General features: G+C 46.8%; 1 protein-coding gene across 1 annotated transcript in view; it reads left to right on the top strand.

Annotated features, from left to right (window-relative positions):
- The window catches only part of ALG6 (ALG6 alpha-1,3-glucosyltransferase), a 52,600-nt gene that overhangs the window by 2,028 nt on the left and 26,776 nt on the right, over positions 1–23,796 (top strand). The window contains exons 2-7 of the mRNA XM_063939198.1: positions 5,757–5,841; positions 6,029–6,118; positions 7,899–7,987; positions 10,159–10,241; positions 10,466–10,530; positions 21,823–22,008. Coding sequence (XP_063795268.1) covers positions 5,757–5,841; positions 6,029–6,118; positions 7,899–7,987; positions 10,159–10,241; positions 10,466–10,530; positions 21,823–22,008 — 598 coding nt within the window. The remainder of the gene's footprint in view (positions 1–5,756; positions 5,842–6,028; positions 6,119–7,898; positions 7,988–10,158; positions 10,242–10,465; positions 10,531–21,822; positions 22,009–23,796) is intronic.

Raw genomic sequence — 23,796 nt, 5'->3', positions numbered from 1 at the left:
CCGGTGTAACCCAGACACATATACTACTGTTATCTCCTCTCCTGGTGTAACCCAGGCACATATACTACTGTTCTCTCCCGGTGTAACCCAGGCACATATACTACTGTTCTCTCCCGATGTAACCCAGGCACATATACTGCTGTTCTCTCCCGGTGTAACCCAGGCACATATACTGCTGTTCTCTCCCGGTGTAACCCAGGCACATATACTGCTGTTCTCTCCCGGTGTAACCCAGGCCCATATACTGCTGTTCTCTCCCGGTGTAACCCAGGCGCATATACTGCTGCTCTCTCCCGGTGTAACCCAGGCACATATACTGCTGCTCTCTCCCGGTGTAACCCAGGCACATATACTGCTGCTCTCTCCCGGTGTAACCCAGGCACATATACTGCTGCTCTCTCCCGGTGTAACCCAGGCACATATACTGCTGCTCTCTCCCGGTGTAACCCAGGCACATATACTGCTGCTCTCTCCCGGTGTAACCCAGGCACATATACTACTGCTCTCTCCCGGTGTAACCCAGGCACATATACTACTGTTCTCTCCCGGTGTAACCCAGGCACATATACTGCTGTTCTCTCCCGGTGTAACCCAGGCACATATACTGCTGTTCTCTCCTCTCCTGGTGTAACCCAGGCACATATACTGCTGTTCTCTCCCGGTGTAACCCAGGCGCATGTACTACTGCTCTCTCTCGGTGTAACCCAGGCACATATACTACTGCTCTCTCCCGGTGTAACCCAGGCACATATACTACTGCTCTCTCCCGGTGTAACCCAGGCACATATACTACTGCTCTCTCCCGGTGTAACCCAGGCACATGACATATACTACTGCTATCCCCTGGTTTAATGAATGATAAAAAGGGGAGGGTGGGGAAGTGAAACATTCTTTACATAGGGACATCTGCATAATGCCAAAGGGGTAATATATATAATCACGATGGATGAAACGCATGTTGTGAGTGGAATGTAAGTAGGGGGAATTGATGTGAATATTACCTCTCCTTGTTACTTCACTGGGCTGGAGTGTTTGCTTTAGGGAATTGAGTGACGTGCAAATTTTTAGTTCAGTTTTCATGTAGAATATTAAATAATTTTTGTCGTTTATTAATTTTATTTCCTAAAACCATAAAAAGATAAAAGAAAGTACTTTACATCAGTGTGGTTATGATATTTTGCATACATTAAAATTTGGTCACAATAATTTTATCGCAGTTCATAGTACATAATTATTCCATCCTTCTCCCATCTGACCAGATAGCCTATCCACATAAACCATGACCTAATGGTCAGAAGCCTGCTGCACAGCTCAGCCATCTGGCGATGATGCGATGTAATGATATATACACGATATCGTTATGTGCTTAATGTAACTACACCTCATCGCCTGTCTCATCGTCCCATCAGGTGTGACCATCCAAGTATTCAAACAATGAATTGGGAGCATACACTAGATCAGGCATGTCCAAACTGCGGCCCTCCAGCTGTTGTGAAACTACATATCCCAGCATGCCCTGACACAGTTTTGCTGTCAGAGAATGCTAAAGCTGTGTCAGGGCATGCTGGGATGTGTAGTTTCACAACAGCTGGAGGGCCGCAGTTTGGACATGCCTGCACTAGATGTCCGTTTAGCTACATCATGGATCACAAGATTGCCCAATGTATCCTATAGTACAGGAGTGGCCAACCATCCAGTGGCAAGGAGCCAGAAAAGATCTGTAGTCAAGTGAAAGAGCCATTATCATGCGCACGCAACAAAAAAAGGGGCGTGGCCTAGTCACAAAGCCACACCCCATTTTTGTGTGCACACCTTTCGGTATGACATTTGTAAGAGTATGACCTTGTGTCATAACCCCGTTTTTAGTCACATTGTACACTGCCTATACATATAATGCCCCAGTACAGTGCTCCATACATATAATGCCCCAGTACAGTGCCCCATACATATAATGCCCCCAATAATGCTCACCACTGCTGTCGCTGGGCTGGCCTGGGCGGCTACAGCTGCCGCCGTCCTCTGAGACTAATGGGAGGAGAGCACACGTCTCCCTTGCCCCTCAGCAAGTCTCTTGCACATATTAATTATGGTGCTGAACAGTGAGCCAATCAGCTTGCGCTCCGGCAGCAGCTACCCCTTATTGGCTGTCGGAGCGCGAGCTCTGATTGGCTCACGGGCCAGCGCCCTTAGAAACGCTGCTGCTGCACTCGGGGGCAGTGTGCAGGGAGGCGGGAGCCAAGCCGCATGCGGAGGGAGAAAGAGCCACGCGTTGGCCACCGCTGCTATAGTATGTACCCGGATTTACTGTAAGGAACCATTATTTCACACAAATACATTTGCTGCATTTACAATAATCTGAATATACTTATAATTTCTGTGCAAGAAATAACTTCCTAAATACTTAAATCAGGAATTTATTCTATTAAGTGTTGTCTTCTTATAAATACTTACCCCACCATCCAGGTGTACATTTTCTTGGACTAATACATTTGATATCGTCTTACTCTCCGCTGGGTGTTATGTTTTGTTACCATGTCAGATGCGTGATGTGAATTGTCTGCCGGTGCATTCTTTCCGACACTGTGGTCAGAGATGTCATTATATATTTTTAAAAACATGACAAGACCCTGGCTGAATGACATTGCCCTGTACAGCTCTTGCATCTGGAACCCTCAGACCGCTTGGACAAGTGCCGGAGGATAACGAGTTGCTGCAGATGTTGATCTGCTGATGGATGGTTATTCTGGGGCTGGTTGCTCTGCTTCAGGACGAGGAGGTTAATCATATTAGTCATGTTTTGGTTAGTGGTCAAAGGAACATTTATGTTGGGACTGAACAGGTGCAGAGCTGAGCCAGCTCTAGTGCTGTGTTACCATTGAAAGACAGGAATCGTTTCGGGAGAGACATTCTAGGATGTCATAGGTTCCCGGAATAAATGACTTACTGTCATTCATTGCAGGCCCCACAATTTAAAATACTTATCTTTGCTCTGGTAGGGCATGGGAGCTTTAGAAAGGTTAGACTCTCACTGTTTGTATAGGATGCCATAGAGTATATTTACCTCCAGGGCAGAAATTGTTTCTGTTGGAAGCCTGCATTGTATGGCCGAACACTAGACCCCAGTAAGAATGTAAGAGTCCCTCTGTACGGCCAAACACTAGTCCCCAGTAAGAATGTAACAGTCCCTCTGTATGTCCGAACACTAGACCCCAGTAAGAATGTAAAAGTCCCTCTGTAGGCCAAACACTAGTCCCCAGTAAGAATGTAACAGTCCCTCTGTGTGGCCGAACACTAGTCCCCAGTAAGAATGTAACAGTCCCTCTGTGTGGCCGAACACTAGTCCCCAGTAAGAATGTAACAGTCCCTCTGTGTGGCCGAACACTAGTCCCCAGTAAGAATGTAACAGTCCCTCTGTATGGCCGAACACTAGACCCCAGTAAGAATGTAAGAGTCCCTCTGTACGGCCAAACACTAGTCCCCAGTAAGAATGTAACAGTCCCTCTGTATGGCTGAAGGCTAGTCCCCAGTAAGAATGTAACATTCCCTCTGTACGGCCAAACACTAGTCCCCAGTAAGAATGTAACAGTCCCTCTGTATTGCCGAAGGCTAGTCCCCAGTAAGAATTTAACAGTCCCTCTATACGGTTGAACACTAGGCCCCAGTAAGAATGTAACAGTCCCTCTGTATGGGTGAACATTAGTCCCTAGTAAGAATGTAACAGTCCCTCTGTATGGCCGAACACTAGTCCCCGGTAAGAATGTAACAGTCCCTCTGTGTGGCCGAACATTAGTCCCCTGTTAGAATGTAACAGTCCCTCTGTATGGCCAAACACTGGTCCCCAGTAAGAATGTAACAGTCCCTCTGTATGACCGAACACTATTCCCTAGTAAGAATGTAACAGTCCCTCTGTGTGGCCGAAGGCTAGTCCCCAGTAAAAATGTAACACTCGGTGGCTTTGTATGGAGGAACACTAGACCCCGGTTAGAATATAGCAGTGACTCGGTGGCTCTGTACGGCGGAACACTAAACTCCAGTAAGAATATAGCAGTGGCTCTATATGGCGGAACACTAAACTCCAGTAAGAATATAACAGTGACTCGGTGGTTCTGTATGGCGGAACACTAAACTCCAGTAAGAATATAACAGTGACTCCGTGGCTCTGTATGGCGGAACATTAAACTTCAGTAAGAATATAACAGTGACTCGGTGGCTCTGTATTGCGGAACACTAAACTCCAGTAAGAATATAGCAGTGACTCCGTGGCTCTGTATGGAGGAACACTAAACCTCAGTAAGAATATAACAGTCGCTCATTGGCTACAGCCATCTCTTTCTTTAGCGGGGTATATAACTCCAGTGGCTGGGGGCAAATCCATGTGGCGGTTTCCGAGCTGTCATATATTGCATGATTCACGGAACAACAGCATTAGTTTTGTAACACGGAAATGTACAGCCCTGTAGAATTTGTCTGATAATCCATAACAGAAGTGAAAATGGAAATAGTTTTGGACTGTAAAATATTATCATTTTCTCTATGATGTTATTTTCTAGCCCCTTTTGCAGCTGAGACTATTTGGGCACAATTATCTCTGCAGTTTCCCAGAGGCCAGGAAGTGTATTATTTCCATATACTTTAATTATAAATATGCGGGATTATTATACTTGGGAAAAAAAACTGGCCAATCATATTCAACCTTTCATAAACTCTAATTGTGTTGATCGAGAAGAAGTGAAAACAACCTCCAGCGTGACGGGAGCCAATTTAGACTCGGGTAGTGTGTTCTCCTGACCCCAAAAATTTTAAGTGGATAACCTCCCTGGATCATTGGCCACATAAGCCTTATTGCCCCTACAGAAAAGAACTCTTATTAATAAAGGTGATAATAATAATACTCTGCCTATGGTGAACCTTTGGCCCTCCAGCTGTTGTTGAACTACACATCCCAGCATGCCCTGCAACAATTTTAGCATGACCAAATAGCAAAACTGTTGCAGGGCATGCTGGTATGTGTAGTTCAGCAACAGCATAACTCCACCTGCAACCAAAAAGTTCTTTGTTGAATTCACTAATACAAAAGTAAATACAGTTTTATCGTTTGGTGTAACCCCTGATCTTGCAGGTCTCCCTAAAGGCTGAAACCGGTCCTGTCCTGTGATCCTCTCTCCTACAAACTGGGACAGCTTCAGTCTTTGGTGGTGTTAAGCCCCTCTCCTATAACCGTCCTGTTCCTAAGAATAACAACACTGCTGTCTATTTAAATAAGGCAGGAGAGATTATCACAGTACTGGACTGTGGCAGCCGTTGGCAGGGACCCACCTCATTGGGGTGACCCCAATCTGACGGTAAGTAGCACTTTCTCTGATGTTAGTGAATATCGGCTAAACATTGCCTTTGGTGGAATTCTGCTGTGAGATCTCATATAGAACGTACCAGATTGGAACCTGCTGCTCTTCCCACCACACGTGCAGCTGAGATAACCCTGAATAAACATTTTGATGAAATGTTTCTCCCATTATATTCGCCACTCTGATAACTGCGATCTTGTCACCTTTTACAGCCCGTCTCCGCACTTGATCTGTGAGTTAGAGGCTGTGGTGGTAAATGTGTGTACAGCGCGTTTACCGTCACTTACTACAAACGTCTCCATGTATATAATGAGAATATAATCTCTGCTGGTCTCTTTCATTAAATGTTCGTTGTTTTCTGCATGTGAAATGTGCCCTATTTACGTGTCTGTTCCGTCAATATTTTTGTAGGCGCCAGAAAACCGCCCATGTTTGGGGACTATGAGGCCCAGAGACACTGGCAAGAAGTGACCGTCAATTTGCCGGTGGAACAATGGTTTGTAGAGTTTATGGTGTATTTCTTGTAGACCTGGGATATGTCTCTTATAATAACTTGTGTGTATAATTTATTTGTGCCTTGTTGTTAATGCTGTCTACCAATGGAGTTCTGACTCCACATCTATATTACTCCACGCTGGGGCATTTCGGAGAACATCAAATAGTAACTGGTTTTTCGTACGCAGGTACTTCAATTCCACCGACAATGATCTTCTGTACTGGGGTCTGGACTACCCCCCTCTGACGGCCTATCACAGCCTCCTGTGCGGCTACGTGTGAGTATTACTGGCGTTAAACACTTAGGGAGTTTTGTATGGCTGGAGTACGCTTCAGGTGCTCCATCACATTAGATGTGGTGTCACAGGGGGAGGTGTATCAAACCCTCTGAAGTGTGGAGAAGTTGCCCATAACAGTCAATTTAAATTCTAGATCGCGTTTATGAAATACATTTTCTTAAATGATGGCTATAAGCTGATTGGATACTATAGGCAACTTCGCCACTTGTCCCCTCATTAGAAGGTTTGGTACATCTCCCCCACAGTCTCGCTTCACTCTGTCCCCATGCCCTAGTATAACCTGAAGAGGGGATTCAGCTCGATCAGACTTGCATATGAAGGCTCCGCTGCGCTAATCAGTCACAGATTGGTCCCCTTCCTACTGAGTAATGCTGGGTACACCCTGGTAGATATATCTGCAGATCAATGGATCTGCAGGTATACCTTTAGCCGCATCGTGCAGTGTGTTGTGTGCACACACACTGCACGATCCGTCGTGACTGACGTCACGAACTAGGCAGGCATTTACATGCGCCCGCCTAGTTCAGCCATCAATCGCCACCAGCAGCTGCTGCTTATGTACGGGCAGTCAGCTGACCGCCCGTACACACACAGCGATGCACCAATTTCGCTCTAGATTTATTGGTCATCATGTGTGCTGCAGGGCCGACGCGATATGTCTGTGAGCGAAGGTGTTCACAGACATATCGTTGGTACACACTGGCCGACGGGCCAGCGATATATCGGCCAGTGTGTACCCAGCATAACAGTGTATTTTCATGGGGTGTTAAAAAAGTGGACACATTGGTTTCGGCAGAACATGGCAAGCCCAGCACGCGCAGCAGGAGGGCACTGTGCTTCTGGGAGCACCCTGCGGGTGCAAGCAGGTGGCACAGTTCTGTTCCACCTTCAGGGTGGGAGCAAAGGTTTCAAAGATATATACAGGAATGGAAGGGTTACCTAGTTATAAAGGTATAAATAAGCTAGAGTAAAAGCATGTTTAATGTATCAATATCATGGATGTTGTTCATTAGATTTACAGTAGACATAGGTCGCTCCAACTGGTCAAAAGGTCGACACACGTTGTTGTTTTTTATTATTGTTTGGTGTCATTTTGTATGTTTCACCATATCTGAGCTAAATTACTGGAAATGTATCCCCTCACAGATTGTCTCACTCACCATGCTACAGATCGCTAAAAGGATACCCAGACTTGCACATAATAGTAATCAAAACCTAGAGACTTGACAGATTGCTCTCACGATGATCAGCTGATGGGTATATGATATAAATCTGCATTGGAGCAATCTAATAGTCCTTAGATGAAATGAATAGAGTCACAGAGGTAGCTGTAGGGCACCGCTGTGAGATGGGTGGAATGGTGGGGGTAGAGGGGGTAGCACATGCCTTTTCTGCACAGTGAAGTTGGCATACTCTGACCTCAGGCAGGGGAGCATCAAACTCCTCAGCACCAGCCCTGATTGTAACCTTCTGCTTATTTGTCCTTTTAAATTTAAAGGAACCATTTTTTTCTTCTTTGTTAAATATAAGAAAAGGATTCTCATTTTCGGGGGAACCTTTTTATTTTATGCAGATACACGAAACCATGCATTGTTTTGTTTACGTTAGTATTTGCTAGCCAGGTTTTGGATTCCGCTTGTTACGGTAGGTAGCTCACCTCTGCCTCATATTAAGAGGAGGCTCCAGTCTAATATTGCTCACTGTGATCTGCTGGAGAACTGGGCGAGAGCAGCTGAACATTTCCCACTTTCTATTGTAGCGCCCGCATGATCAATCCTGACTGGGTGGCATTGTTCTCCTCCAGGGGATACGAGAGCCTGCATCACAAGGTCTTCATGCGTGCGACCGGTAGGTGTCTTCCCCGTCTAATGACTTTCCTGAAACTTTTCAGCAGTTCGGAGGAAATGAATGTTTCAGTTCTGTACTTCTATACAAGCAACCAGATCCAGCTGATTCTCGCAGGACTCCGCTGACATAACATCAAATCAGTCTGCAAACTTTGTATTTCTCGTTGGAACAGGGAACAGTTATTTAACAATTTCTACAAACAGAGTAAAAATGAATTGATAATACATTTGTTAAGTTGGACCATGTAATAGAGCTACTTCAAAACCAACCTGATGTAAACTACAAGTTTAGCAATTCCACTAATCATCCACCATGAGCAAATCTCCTAAGTAACTTTAAGGGGGGAATTGAAATCTTATCGGACCCCCTATCTCCCGTCTAAAGTGACGGGATACAGAGGTGTGATATTCAAATGTCCCCCCGTTATCGCGCTGATTGCGCCCCTTACAGACGAGTTTAGGCGCGCAAAGCACCTAAACCCGACTAAAGTAATAGACGTGATTGTGAAAAGACCCGTGGGCACCCAAACGGGTCTCTCTATGCGCATTTCAGCTCGCTAAAATGAACTTGTCGGGGGGGGGGGGGGGGGGATTTTAATCCGGCCCTATGACTCAGGTGTGAAATTTGGGAGGGAATATGCAAATGAGACAGTTTTGCATTGCTTTGTGCAAAATTCTGATACAGATGTATCTTCATCTTTGCTGCAGCCACGGCAAATAGCTCCTCGTCGCACGCCTGCGTGGTGTATTGCGGCTAGATGTATGAGGACGCATTTGTACTTTGCAGAACACTGGTGGTCATTCCGAGTTGATCACTAGCTGCATTCGTTCGCTGTGCAGCGTTGAGGCTAAAAACTGCACTTCTGCGCATGCGGCGCAATGTGCTTTTACAACAAACAATGTAGTTTCACACAGGGTCTAGCGAAGCTTTTCAGACGCACTGCTGGCCGCAGAGTGATTGACAGGAAGAGGGCGTTTCTGGGTGGCAACTGACCGTTTTCAGGGAGTAACGCATAGACAGAATTAAAGCACAACAAAATGCAGCGCTCACCAAATACCATAATACCCCATGTGCATAGTAATAGACATAGTGGCATGGAATAAAAACATTCACCCTTAATTGGATGGTAATCCTCAATGATAGAACAGGACAGATGGAGGATTGTTTTTCTAAAGGATCCTTTCCTTTTCCGTTTTCAGGGAGTGTTCGGAGAAACGCAGGCGTGGCAGAAAAAACGCAGGCGTGGCTGGGCGAACGCAGGGCGTTTTTGTGACATCAAAACAGGAACTGAACAGTCTGAAGTGATCGCAAGCGCTGAGTAGGTTTTGAGCTACTTTAAAACTGCACAAAACAAAATTGTAGCCGCTCTGCGATCCTTTCGTTCGCACTTCTGCTAAGCTAAAATACACTCCCAGTGGGAGGCGGCATAGCGTTTGTACGTCTGCTAAAAACTGCTAGCGAGCGACCAACTCGGAATGACCACCATTGTTCTGTTTCCAGTTCCCTAAAAATCAGTTGCAGGCCGCTCAGTAAAAATGTCCGTGGTAAAACATGCACTTAGAGACGAAGCGTTTTCCGCTGTTTCGCTGAAAGGTCACATTACATAATCCGTTCTGCAGGAGCAGCCCCCCCTGGTGTTCAGTTTATCATGGGGAAAAAAAGCATAAAGCACAAATCTCCTACACACAGGGGAGGCTACCGTGCTATGGGGTAAATTTGCAAGTATCTTTCTCTATATGTGTTCATAGCCTTCATTGTGAACTACAGAGATCAGGGAGGCACGAGGCACAACGTTCCTCATACCTCATCCACTAGTGAATTGACAGGCTGCATTTTTATGACTATTGGTTAAGTAGGAACATGTCAACCCAACAATAACTTCTCAGATAGGGAGCAGGCTTGATTTATTGTGCAGGAATTGTCCTATCAGTCATGGGTTTATGAATAGTCTGACAGGTCCTCCTGCTGCAGCCTGTTAGCGGAGTACTCTGGGTAATTACTTCACTTGAAATATCGTTTTGGCCTAAATGAGCTCTTTTCTAACCCCAAGGTGACTCTTAGAACTTGTGCGGCAGTTTCTGAGCTACTTTCCCATTAAATCCTGTTGTCACTGTCCAGATATGTGCGGAATCATTATGTTATTATAATACAAACTTGTCTATGTCTTGTAGTTTTAGTTGCTGATTTGATAGTTTACATCCCGGCTGTTATCCTGTACTGTTCCAATCTGCAAGACACATCTTCCAAAAGAAAAGTAAGTGGCAAACGGGAATCTGCATCCTGTGTGTGTTCCGTAGACCAACTGCTCCTGTACTACAGTCGTTGTATGATACGTTCCACTTTCATGCTAGAGTCTCTTTGCAGTCGTGTACCCTAGAGCAATGCCCTATTAAACGGCAAAAACTCACAGGTAGGTTCCTATTAGTTTCAGTTTTTCCAAAATTGTCATTATTTCTGATTCTATTTTCCTAATTCTAGGCGCTGTCCCTGTTCTGCATTCTACTGTATCCCGGTCTCATCCTCATAGACTACGGCCATTTTCAGTATCCTTTTATACTTTGAGTTTATCATTGTGAATGATTTATTTGTTGTGTTGGACAGTGGTAGGTGTGATTCATTTTACTAATGTACACTGGATGTACAGATGTGTCTTCATACACAGTGGGGTGGTATCCATTTTTGGAAGATAAAAACGGCTTGCTATCCCAATGTATGACCGATGATCATTATCCCAGTATCCAATTAGAGGTCGTTTTTATCGGCCGAAAATGGACTCGCGATCGCACGATAACACATGGGATCAGTGATAAGTTAACAATCCCTTGTGTTATCGCGGCTCCGGATGCTTCTTTTTGGGGATTTTGCTTTGCTGGCATCGGGGCTAATTGGATAGCTGCCAGCAAAATAGTCACTGACCACAGATAATTGGATACCCCCATTATCCTCAATACTCCATGCAGCGTGAGACGCCTGGTGCGTAAGACCCACACTAAGCGTTGTAGTGCAGCGACCTTTTCTTTAAATTTGCGTGTTATTCTCACGCAAACGAAGCAAAACGCCACTCAGTCTGTACCAGAGACGCCTGGCTTTGCCACCCAGGAATACTTTTTACATTTGTACAAAGGGGGTTAATCAAATCGCATCACTAAGCGATGCCGACCACAATAACCCCATTGGCGGTTCTAGTGCACACGCACAGGTCCCCTGAACGACAGGCAGAGGCGTTCGCACAGGGGGGGAGGGGGGTGGGGTTGGCGGCGGTGGACCGCTGGGGGGGCAGCGCTTGGAAAACGGGGGTGAGGCGGCAGCGTTTTCAGGGCAGCTGCGTGACGTCCCACACAGCTGCTCCGATGGAAAAATGGCGGTTGACCGCCTGCATAGCAGCCTAGCTGCGGCTGCAGTGTAGTCGTCCAGAGTTACTGCGACCGCAATTAAATTGCAGTTGCAGCCGCTGGGCAGGCCATTCAGCATGCAGGGCGGCCTTGCCCTGCGATGGGCAGTCCCCAGCATGCGATAGAAAGTATAGAAAAAACAAACGAGAGAGCGCTAATCACATCTAATGTGGATTTTATTTTTTCAACATCAATAGTTCTAATCACATTATATACTTAATGCCGGCCGGCAATACATAAAAACACAATAAGAAATTGCAGTATATACCTAAAAACCAATTAATCAATAATTGTACTATTAATAATTTCATGTGCACATGTGGGTATAACCGCCCCACTCTGTTTAAATCACTTTCCTTATTTGTTAAGCGCCTACGGCTTGTAATATCTCTCGGGTAGAACAGATATTATGTACACAACATATGTCCAACAGTGTATCTCTTGTACGCGAATATATTGCTCATAAACTTCTCAAACTCACAGTGGACCATGTACCTGTATATTAACTTTGTATAGTACTTCAGTCCACAAGTCCGTTAGTCTGATTAATAAAGCATGTGTTTAGTAACAATAAATTGAGCACAGCCTTGCTCCCAGCTTGTTAGTGATGTTAAAGCAGTTAATGCAAAAGCTGATTACAAATAACCGTCACTGTCCTGCAGTAATCTGTGAATAAATGTTACTGGTATACCGTAAAAGAGCCTCTGTTCAATCACGGTGCATGTGATAATCCTCCTGGCTAGTTTCTCACAGGTAGCCTTTTATGGAGTGGAACATACATCCACTTTATCCACGGTAAGATAACTTTGTCCTCCCGACCAGTGCTAACGCTCTCGACCTTATCCGGAGTCCATGGGCAGATGATTGAACCAGCGTTTCCCCTGCTACGGGAATATACTTCAGCCGACCAGCTGGTGGATTTTCATCCGCTGCAGTCTGTAACCGGAGGTGCTGACAGACGCGTTTCCCCGCCTACTCACAAGCATCGGCGGCTTCCTCGGTGTCAGGGCACTGAGGAAGCCGCCGATGCTTGTGAGTAGGCGGGGAAACGCGTCTGTCTGGACTCCGGATAAGGTCGAGAGTGCTAGCACCGGCCGGTAGGACAAAGTTATCTTACCGTGGATAAAGCGGATGTATGTTCCACTCCATAGAAGGCTACCTGTGAGAAACTAGCCAGGAGGATTATCACATGCACCGTGATTGAACAGAGGCTCTTGTACGGTATACCTGTAACATTTATTCACAGATTACTGCAGGACAGTGACGGTTATTTGTAATCAGCTTTTGCATTAACTGCTTTAACATCACTAACAAGCTGGGAGCAAGGCTGTGCTCAATTTATTGTTCCTAAACGCATGCTTTATTAATCAGACTAACAGACTTGTGGACTGAAGTACTATACATAGTTAATATACAGGTACATGGTCCACTGTGAGTTTGAGAAGCTTATGAGCAATATATTTGAGTACAAGAGATACACTGTTGGACATATGTTGTGTACATAATATCTGTTCCACCTGAGAGATATTACAAGCCGTAGGAGCTTAACAAATAAGGAAAGTGATTTAAACAGTGGGGTGGTTATACCCACATGTGCACATGAAATTAATTATTCATAGTACAATTATTGATTAATTGTTTTTTAGGTGTATACTGCAATTTCTTATTGTGTTTTTATGTATTGCCGGCCAGCATTAAGTATATAATGTGATTAAAACTATTGATATTGAAAAAATAAAATCCACATTAGATGTGATTAGCGCTCTCTCGTTTGTTTTTTCTATAGTTTCAATTGCAGGGGTAAAATACCAATTGCCCCTGAGAGAGCTGCTTACATATCCATGTAATCACAGCGCCGGGAATTTTCTTGTTCTATGCGATAGAAAGGATGGTAGATTTGGCTTTTTAGCAGAATCTGCAATCCTTACTAAATAACCCCCAAAGTCGCAGATTAGGCACAACAGAACTTGGCGTGAAAAATCACATAGCACTTCAGACTCGTTCGCACACAGATACGCAAGCGTCGCTTATTAAAGTAATTGGTGCGTTCTCATGAAGCGGTTTTGTCAAATCGCATTGCGCCTAAGATGCACATTCAGTCATAAAAGATGCTGAGCGCGAGCCGAGTCACACTGGACCTGGCGTGCCGAAAAGGTGTGTCTGGCGTGACTGCGGCAATAAGGTATGAGGACACATCTGTATACATTCTATATAGAGCCGCGTTACTCATGTCTTTACTTAGCACTCAGGACTGGGAGCAGGGGGCAAAGATTGCAGAAGAAATGTTAATAACAATTAACCGTAAGATTTATTATTAAGGTATAATAAGAAATAACAATAAAAAAAGATTATAAATAGGGAAGATGGCTGTGTGGTAGAGGTGAGCAAAATGGAAAATATGTACACACATTGGGGAGAATTCCATCCCGAAGAGCTGTGACTGCGCACAAATCCTCTTATTACAGCACATGTACAGTATATGCGATATAGATGGTCACATGGTCTGATGCATCCAATAGCATCCATCCAGTTGAATTTATTTCCCCTTTTCAGTTTTGCAGCAGTACTTGACATTTCACAGTCTCCCTCTGCTTGGATGTTCCATCGTCTTCCTTCCCCTGAGAATCCTCAACCAGACCCATCACGAGGCAGTGCTGATTTTGTTTCCGTTATAAAAAAGGGGACACACAGTACTTGGAGTTTTCAGAAGCACTGTGATCCCGGTAATCTGCCGGCATAAAGTCACAATCATTGTAATGGCAAAACCAGACTGCAGCCGATACTGCCGGAATCACACTGCTTACGAAAACTCTGACCCTATAAAACTACAGCGGCAAGAGGCTGGCGTCATAAAACCACTTGTGATTGGCTGGCAGTGAGTCCCTGTTGTGATAATCTATCGGTCGTTCTCTGTAGTGGGCAGGAGGGTGGTCTTTAGTGGCGTTCTCTTGTTTTGTCTTCATTTTTCTTCCCATTTAGACTGGGACATAAAAAAGAGGAAATATCGCTTTTATTTAGTAAAGTGCTGAATGTGGGATGTGGTTTATTCAATTAAAGTTTATGTAAAATGATCATAATGATCATCTTTTTCTCTGACGTCCTAGTGGATGCTGGGACTCCGTCAGGACCATGGGGAATAGCGGCTCCGCAGGAGACAGGGCACAAAATTTAAAAGTTTGACCACTAGGTGGTGTGTACTGGCTCCTCCCCCTATGACCCTCCTCCAAGCCTCAGTTAGGTTTTTGTGCCCGTCCGAGCAGGGTGCAATCTAGGTGGCTCTCCTAAAGAGCTGCTTAGAAAAAGTTTGTTAGGTTTTTTATTTTCAGTGAGTCCTGCTGGCAACAGGATCACTGCAACGAGGGACTTAGGGGAGAAGAAGTGAACTCACCTGCGTGCAGGATGGATTTGCTTCTTAGGCTACTGGACACTAGCTCCAGAGGGACGATCACAGGTACAGCCTGGATGGGTCACCGGAGCCACGCCGCCGACCCCCTTGCAGATGCCGAATAGAGAAGAGGTCCAGAAACCGGCGGCAGAAGACGTCTCAGTCTTCATGAGGTAGCGCACAGCACTGCAGCTGTGCGCCATTGCTCTCCGCACACTTCACACCAGCGGTCACTGAGGGTGCAGGGCGCTGGGGGGGCGCCCTGGGCAGCAATGTAATATACCTATTCTGGCTAAAATATATCACATATAGCCCCTGGGGCTATATGGATGTATTTAACCCCTGCCAGGTTCCAAAAAAACCGTGAGAAGAAGCCCGCCGAAAAGGGGGCGGGGCCTATTCTCCTCAGCACACAGCGCCATTTTCCTGCCCAGCTCCGCTGCGAGGAAGGCTCCCAGGACTCTCCCCTGCACTGCACTACAGAAACAGGGTAAAAACAGAGAGGGGGGGCACTTATTGGCGATATTTATAATATTTGAGCTGCTATAAAGGGAACACACTTATTAAGGTTGTCCCTATATATATTTATAGCGCTTGGGTGTGTGCTGGCAAACTCTCCCGCTGTCTCCCCAAAGGGCTAGTGGGGTCCTGTCTTCTATCAGAGCATTCCCTGTGTGTCTGCTGTGTGTCGGTACGTGTGTGTCGACATGTATGAGGACGATGTTGGCGTGGAGGCGGAGCAATTGCCTGTAATGGTGATGTCACCCCCTAGGGAGTCGACACCAGAATGGATGGCTTTGTTTATGGAATTACGGGATAGTGTCAGCACGCTACAAAAGTCGGTTGACGACATGAGACAGCCGGCAAACCAGTTAGTACCTGTCCAGGCGTCTCAGACACCGTCAGGGGCTGTAAAACGCCCTTTACCTCAGTCGGTCGACACAGACCCAGACACTGACACTGAATCCAGTGTCGACGGTGAAGAAACAAACGTATTTTCCAGTAGGGCCACACGTTATATGATCACGGCAATGAAGGAGGCTTTGCATATCTCTGATACTGCAAGTACCACAAAAAGGGGTATTATGTGGGGTGTGAAAAAACTACCGATAGTTTTTCCTGAATCAGAGGAACTGAATGAAGTGTGTAATGAAGCGTGGGTTACCCCAGATAGAAAACTGCTAATTTCAAAGAAGTTATTGACATTATACCCTTTCCCGCCAGAGGTTAGGGCGCGCTGGGAAACACCTCCTAGGGTGGATAAGGCGCTCACACGCTTATCAAAGCAAGTGGCGTTACCGTCTCCTGATACGGCCGCCCTCAAGGATCCAGCTGATAGGAGGCTGGAGAATACATTAAAAAGTATATACACACATACGGGTGTTATACTGAGACCAGCAATCGCCTCAGCCTGGATGTGCAGTGCTGGCGTGGCTTGGTCGGAGTCACTGTCTGAAAATATTGATACCCTGGATAGGGACAGTATTTTACTGACTATAGAGCAGTTAAAGGATGCATTTCTTTATATGCGAGATGCACAGAGAGATATTTGCACTCTGGCATCAAGAGTAAGTGCGATGTCCATATCTGCCAGAAGTAGTTTATGGACGCGCCAGTGGTCAGGTGATGCGGATTCCAAACGACATATGGAAGTATTGCCGTATAAGGGGGAGGAATTATTTGGGGTCGGTCTATCGGATCTGGTGGCCACGGCAACGGCCGGAAAATCCACCTTTTTACCCCAGGTCACCTCCCAGCAGAAAAAGCCGCAGGCTTTTCAGCCGCAGTCCTTTCGTTCCTATAAGAACAAACGAGCAAAAGGACATTCCTATTTGCCCCGAGGCAAAGGAAAGGGTAAGAGACTGCAACAAGCAGCTCCTTCCCAGGAGCAGAAGCCCTCCCCGGCTTCTACAAAGGCGTCAGCATGACGCTGGGACCTTACAAGCAGACTCAGGGGCGGTGGGGGGTCGCCTCAAACATTTCAGCGCACAGTGGGCTCACTCGCAGGTGGACCCCTGGATCCTGCAGGTAGTATCTCAGGGTTACAGGTTGGAATTCGAGAAGTCCCCTCCTCGCCGTTTCCTAAAGTCTGCTTTGCCAACGTCTCCCTCCGACAGGGCGACGGTATTGGAGGCCATTCACAAGCTGTATTCTCAGCAGGTGATAGTCAAGGTACCCCTCCTACAACAGGGACAGGGGTATTACTCCACGCTATTTGTGGTACCGAAGCCGGACGGCTCGGTAAGACCGATTCTAAATCTAAAATCTCTGAACCTGTACATACAAAAATTCAAGTTCAAGATGGAGTCACTCAGAGCAGTGATAGCGAATCTGGAAGAAGGGGATTTTATGGTGTCCTTGGACATCAAGGATGCTTACCTTCATGTTCCAATTTGTCCTTCACACCAAGGGTACCTCAGGTTCGTGGTCCAAAACTGTCATTATCAGTTTCAGACGCTGCCGTTTGGATTGTCCACGGCACCCCGGGTCTTTACCAAGGTAATGGCCAAAATGATGATCCTTCTTCGAAGAGAAGGCGTCTTAATTATCCCTTACTTGGACGATCTCCTGATAAGGGCAAGATCCAGAGAACAGCTGGAGGTCGGAGTAGCACTAACCCAAGTAGTGCTCCAACAACACGGGTGGATTCTGAATTTTCCAAAATCCCAACTGATCCCGACGACACGTCTGTTGTTCCTAGGGATGATTCTGGACACTGTTCAGAAAAAGGTATTTCTTCCGGAGGAGAAAGCCAGGGAGTTATCCGATCTAGTCAGGAACCTCCTAAAACCAGGAAAAGTATCTGTGCATCAATGCACAAGAGTCCTGGGAAAAATGGTAGCTTCTTACGAAGCGATTCCATTCGGCAGATTCCATGCACGAACTTTTCAGTGGGATCTGCTGGACAAATGGTCCGGATCGCATCTGCAGATGCATCAGCGGATAAAATTGTCCACAAGGACAAGAGTGTCTCTGCTATGGTGGTTGCAGAGTGCTCATCTGTTAGAGGGCCGCAGATTCGGCATACAGAACTGGGTCCTAGTGACCACGGATGCCAGCCTGAGAGGCTGGGGAGCGGTCACACAGGGAGGAAACTTCCAGGGCGTGTGGTCAAGCCTGGAGACGTCTCTTCACATAAATATACTGGAGCTAAGAGCAATCTACAATGCTCTAAGCCTGGCAAAACCTCTGCTTCAGGGTCAGCCGGTGTTGATTCAGTCGGACAACATCACGGCAGTCGCCCACGTAAACAGACAGGGCGGCACAAGAAGCAGGAGGGCAATGGCAGAAGCTGCAAGGATTCTCCGCTGGGCAGAAAATCATGTGTTAGCACTGTCAGCTGTGTTCATCCCGGGAATGGACAACTGGGAAGCAGACTTCCTCAGCAGACACGATCTGCACCCGGGAGAGTGGGGACTTCATCCAGAAGTCTTCCACATGATTGTGGTCCATTGGGAAAGACCAATGGTGGACATGATGGCGTCCCGCCTCAACAAAAAACTGGACCGGTATTGCGCCAGGTCAAGAGACCCTCAGGCAATAGCTGTAGACGCTCTGGTAACACCATGGGTGTACCAGTCAGTGTATGTGTTTCCTCCTCTGCCTCTCATACCAAAAGTACTGAGAATTATACGGCAAAGGGGAGTAAGAACGATACTCGTGGCTCCGGATTGGCCAAGAAGAACTTGGTACCCGGAACTTCAGGAGATGCTCACGGAAGATCCGTGGCCTCTACCTCTAAGACGGGACCTGCTTCAGCAGGGACCGTGTCTATTCCAAGACTTACCGCGGCTGCGTTTGACGGCATGGCGGTTGAACGCCGAATCCTAAGGGAAAAAGGCATTCCGGAAGAGGTCATCCCTACCCTGGTAAAAGCCAGGAAGGAGGTGACTGCACAACATTATCACCGCATTTGGAGAAAATATGTTGCGTGGTGTGAGGCCAGGAAGGCCCCGACGGAGGAATTTCAACTGGGTCGATTCCTACATTTCCTGCAAACAGGATTGTCTATGGGCCTCAAATTAGGGTCCATTAAGGTTCAAATTTCGGCCCTGTCGATTTTCTTCCAGAAAGAATTGGCTTCAGTTCCTGAAGTCCAGACTTTTGTAAAAGGAGTACTACATATACAGCCCCCGGTTGTGCCCCCAGTGGCACCGTGGGATCTTAATGTAGTTTTGGATTTTCTCAAATCCCATTGGTTGAGCCACTCAAATCGGTGGATTTGAAATATCTTACATGGAAAGTAACCATGCTACTGGCCCTGGCTTCAGCCAGGAGAGTGTCAGAATTGGCGGCTTTATCGTATAAAAGCCCATATCTGATTTTCCATTCGGACAGGGCAGAACTGCGGACGCGTCCTCACTTTCTGCCTAAGGTGGTTTCAGCGTTTCACCTGAACCAGCCTATTGTGGTGCCTGCGGCTACTAGCGATTTGGAGGATTCCAAGTTGCTGGACGTTGTCAGAGCATTGAAAATATATATTTCAAGGACGGCTGGAGTCAGAAAACTCTGCCGAGCAGCTACGTGGTCAGGGGAGAACACGTTTGTAAAATTCTACAAATTTGATACCCTGGCTAAGGAGGACCTGGAGTTCTCTCATTCGGTGCTGCAGAGTCATCCGCACTCTCCCGCCCGTTTGGGAGCTTTGGTATAATCCCCATGGTCCTGACGGAGTCCCAGCATCCACTAGGACGTCAGAGAAAATAAGATTTTACTTACCGATAAATCTATTTCTCGTAGTCCGTAGTGGATGCTGGGCGCCCATCCCAAGTGCGGATTGTCTGCAATACTTGTACATAGTTATTGTTACAAAAAAATCGGGTTGTTATTGTTGTGAGCCGTCTGTTCAGAGGCTCCTACGTTTGTCATACTGTTAACTGGGTTCAGATCACAAGTTGTACGGTGTGATTGGTGTGGCTGGTATGAGTCTTACCCGGGATTCAAAATCCTTCCTTATTGTGTACGCTCGTCCGGGCACAGTATCCTAACTGAGGCTTGGAGGAGGGTCATAGGGGGAGGAGCCAGTACACACCACCTAGTGGTCAAACTTTTAAATTTTGTGCCCTGTCTCCTGCGGAGCCGCTATTCCCCATGGTCCTGACGGAGTCCCAGCATCCACTACGGACTACGAGAAATAGATTTATCGGTAAGTAAAATCTTATTTTATAAGGCGCCACATAATATCTGCCGCACCATACAAGTTTGCGAACCTAGGGCCTTATTGAGCAAGGAATGCAAATTCTGCTTTTTAGCAGAATTTGCAATCCTTTTCCTCGCATGCTAGGGGCCGCCCAGCATGCTGACAACCGCCCCTCATGTGCGACCACACACTAATTGCGATCGCGCCGCAATTAGTGCACGGTCGCAGAAATTAGGGAAGCCTCCTGCCGGCGCAGCCCGGCGCCATCTTTTTCATCGGAGCGGCTGAGTGTGACGTCACGCAGCAGCCCCCCCCCGTAACTGCCTGTATTGCTCCGTCTCCGCCTTGGAAGCTAAGTGTTGCTGCCCCACAAACGCCTCTGCCTGTCAATCAGAGGTGTTCGCAAATACTACGGGGTGCCCGCAGTAAATGCAGGCGCATGTGCAGGACGGGCCCCCTGCACTATGCGCCCGCCAGGCGAACACACAAATTCCGGTTGAGTCACGATTTGCGATCCAACCTGAATTAGGCCCCTAAAACACTGTGGGCCTCAGATCTGATCGCAAACGCAAAATCTTTCTCTAACGGGCAAAACCTGCACTGCAGGTGGGGAAGATGTAACGTGCAGAGAGAGTTAGATTTGGGTGGGTTATATTGTTTCTGTGCAAGGTAAATACTGGCTGCTTTATTTTTACACTGCAATTTAGATTTCAGTTTGAACACACCCCACACAAATCGAACTCTCTCTGCACATGTTACACCTGCCCCCCCCCCCCCCCCGCCCCCCCCTGCAGTGCACATGGTTTTGCCCATTAGAGAAAAATGTTGCTGTTGCGATCAGGTCTGAATTAGGCCCTGTATCAGAGCATAATTCACATCAGCTAACCATGGTGTAAGTATATAGCATAAGTACAAAACTATATTACTATAACATCACAGACTTGGCGGGGCAAATCGCTGATGATCCTGTACCCAAGGTATTGGTGAGCAATCCGTGTCAGAGTCACTGAAGGGGAACAAAGGAACGGAATACTGGTGACATGGAGTGTGCTAGGGAGGAAAGTGGGCCCTGCCTGCAGGAGCTTACATAATAATGGAGAGGGGTGAACTGGGAAAGATACATGGTGGGGAATAGAGGAGATGAGGGTGAGTTATGATGAGGACTGGTTAAGCTTTGATAAATAAAGTTGTGTCTTCAGTGCATGTTTATAGCGGAACATGCTGGTCGAAGGTGTGACTGGATTCTGATGGAGTAAGGAGCCAGTGAAGCTGGTTGAGAAAGCATACGGTGAGAGAAGACCATGGTATGACCAGTGGAGTTTTTGGGGAGAGACACGCCCTCCGCTGACTAACCAGGGGACTATCTACTATAGCAGGGGATGCAACGCTTCTAATATCCCAGTCTGCCTATTTATTATCCCACCTTTCTTAGTTAAATGATTGTAAGAATCTCAAGCAAAACATTTTAGATCAAATTCCGACAACGAAACGTGAAATTTTGTGGCCAAATGCAGAAGAGTTTCAGAAATGCTCTCCTCTCCTTTGATATATTAGGGTATTATAAAGAGGACAGTATTGAGTAACCTTGGACAGCTTGTGTCTCTCCTGTTATGGAACTGCAAGTCCCAGAATGACCTGCTAACCTCTGCTGAGACTTCTAATTGTACGACAGGCTTCCGATCTGCAGTATACAGTGATCTGCATTGCCGGGTGTGTATCTGGAGTGAGGTTATAAGCAGACAGTGCTTGTGACTGTAAATTACACAGCCTGTGTAGCCGGTGTTGTACTTGTGTGTTTGTGATACAATGTGCGCATTCATCATGACAGAGATCGCTGTAATAACCCTTGCAGGCATTTGTCTTTCCCAACAACAAGATTTCAGAACACACAACGGTATTGCACTTAACAGAGACACACATACAACTCTGTCAGCCTCGGCTTTGCACTGTGGGGAGTCGTTGCGCTCTCGCGTGGCTGGGATGCCTTGGGGTCCCTGGCATTTTGCTTTGCACTTAATTACAAACAAATGGAGCTGTACCACTCACTTCCCTTCTTCTGCTACCTCCTGGGAAAGTGCATCAAGAAGGGAATCACTGGCTGGGGGTAAGTGACCTTAGTATCGAGGCATGCTTCCATATCTGGTAGAGTTACATGGTCATAGTGTTCGCATTCACGTACCTAAAGTGTTTTCTCTAGCATCAATAAGGGATATTGGGGACACATTAGTACGATAGGGTATAGACGGGGTCCAAAGGAGCCAGTGCACTTTAAATTTCTTCCACTGGGTGTGCTGGCTCCTCCCCTCTATGTCCCCTCCCACAGGCAGTTTCGAAAAAAGGGCCCTCAGGAGAGGCTACACACGCTGAGTTTTTTCTTCTTCATTTTATTTCGGTATGCTGTCTGGGCAATAGCATACCTGCGCCGTGGTATTTAGGGGGGGTGGACAGTCACTGGCCTCGCGAGGTGCAGAGCCGCCTCCCCGCTGCAGTACCACCGTCCTGAGGTGTTGTTTGTTCAGCGGGGAACTGCGCCTTGGCTGTCGCAACACGCTGGTTCACTGGTACATGGCGTTGATTAGGGGGAGAGCCGCTATTTGTGCACAGATAATATTCCTCTGAGGGAATTCATTGTATAAGCAGTTTTCACTATGTAATGTAAAAATGCTGACAGCCTCACTGGGGCTCTGCACGTTGGGTGTGCTGGGTCCTCTCTTCCTATGTGTCTCCTCTCACATGCAATAGGGCAGGCTTGCATTGTAAATTGTATTGTGTGTACTTCATAATGGTAAAACATGTTATGCAGTGTATATAATACCAGATAAACCCCTCTTTCATCTGGTTCCATATCATGTGAGCAGTGTAGTCAGTCCTCACAAAATGCTGATGACAATGTGGGGGAGAGTCACGAGCCCACCTGGCTGGGGGCTATCAAAACTATGATGTCTGATATGTCATCTCAACTCACTGCTAATGCCAACAAAACACCAAGAACTACAAAGAGCAGTAGCAGATCTAGCTGCCAGGGCTGATGTTCCCCAACCCCCCATATCTACTGCAGATCCACATAAACGTGCTTTACCTGCACTTCTATCAGATTCTGATGATGATGATATACAGGATGGTGGGGATTCCACTCCTACACAGGGTATTGAACCCCTCATTTTCGCTATTAGGGATGTGCTAAAGCTTCCCCTAGAGGACGCTGCAAATCAGCAGTAATTTGTCCTCCCTCAAGACAAACTTACTGTCACACTTCCTGATTCTAAAGAATTAGATGATTTGTTTAAACTAACCTGGAAAAATCCAGATAAGAAATATCAGGTGTTAAAACGGTTTTTGCATACATTCCCCTTTGCCCCTGAGGGTAGAAAGTTCTGGGAAAAATCTCCGGCTGTAGACGTCTTAGTCTCTCGCCTTTCTAAGAAGGCGGTACTCCCGGTTCCGGGCTCCTTTACGGTACAGGACCCGGGGGATAGGAAAATTGAGGCCACACTGAAATCTATCTACATTGCTGCGGGTGTATCTCAAAGACCGGTTATTGCAGGTTGCTGAATGACACATGCAGTGGCGGAACTAGCGAGCGGTGGGCCCATGTGCGACAAAATGGCTTGCCCCCCCCCCCCATCCCATCCAAGTCCACCCCCTCACCCCTGGAGAAGATCTGGTGAAGGGGACCTGCTCAGGGAAGTGGATACCTAGCAACAGTGCCGTAACTAGACATTTTAGCATTGTGTGCAAGAAACGGCATCGGAGCCCCACCCCTGCATGCAAAACAGGTGCAGTGCGCGCAGCAGGCGCGCGCAAAAATACATAGTGGCGTGGCTTCGTGGGGAAGGGGTGTGGCCACAAAATAATACCAATTCATAAAACGGTGCACAGTAGTCTCCATTAT

The sequence above is a fragment of the Pseudophryne corroboree genome, chromosome 9, assembly GCF_028390025.1.
Source record: "Pseudophryne corroboree isolate aPseCor3 chromosome 9, aPseCor3.hap2, whole genome shotgun sequence".
NCBI lineage: Eukaryota > Metazoa > Chordata > Amphibia > Anura > Myobatrachidae > Pseudophryne > Pseudophryne corroboree.
The sequence above is the reverse complement of the archived record's forward strand: the minus strand, read 5'-3'. Positions and strand labels throughout refer to the sequence as shown.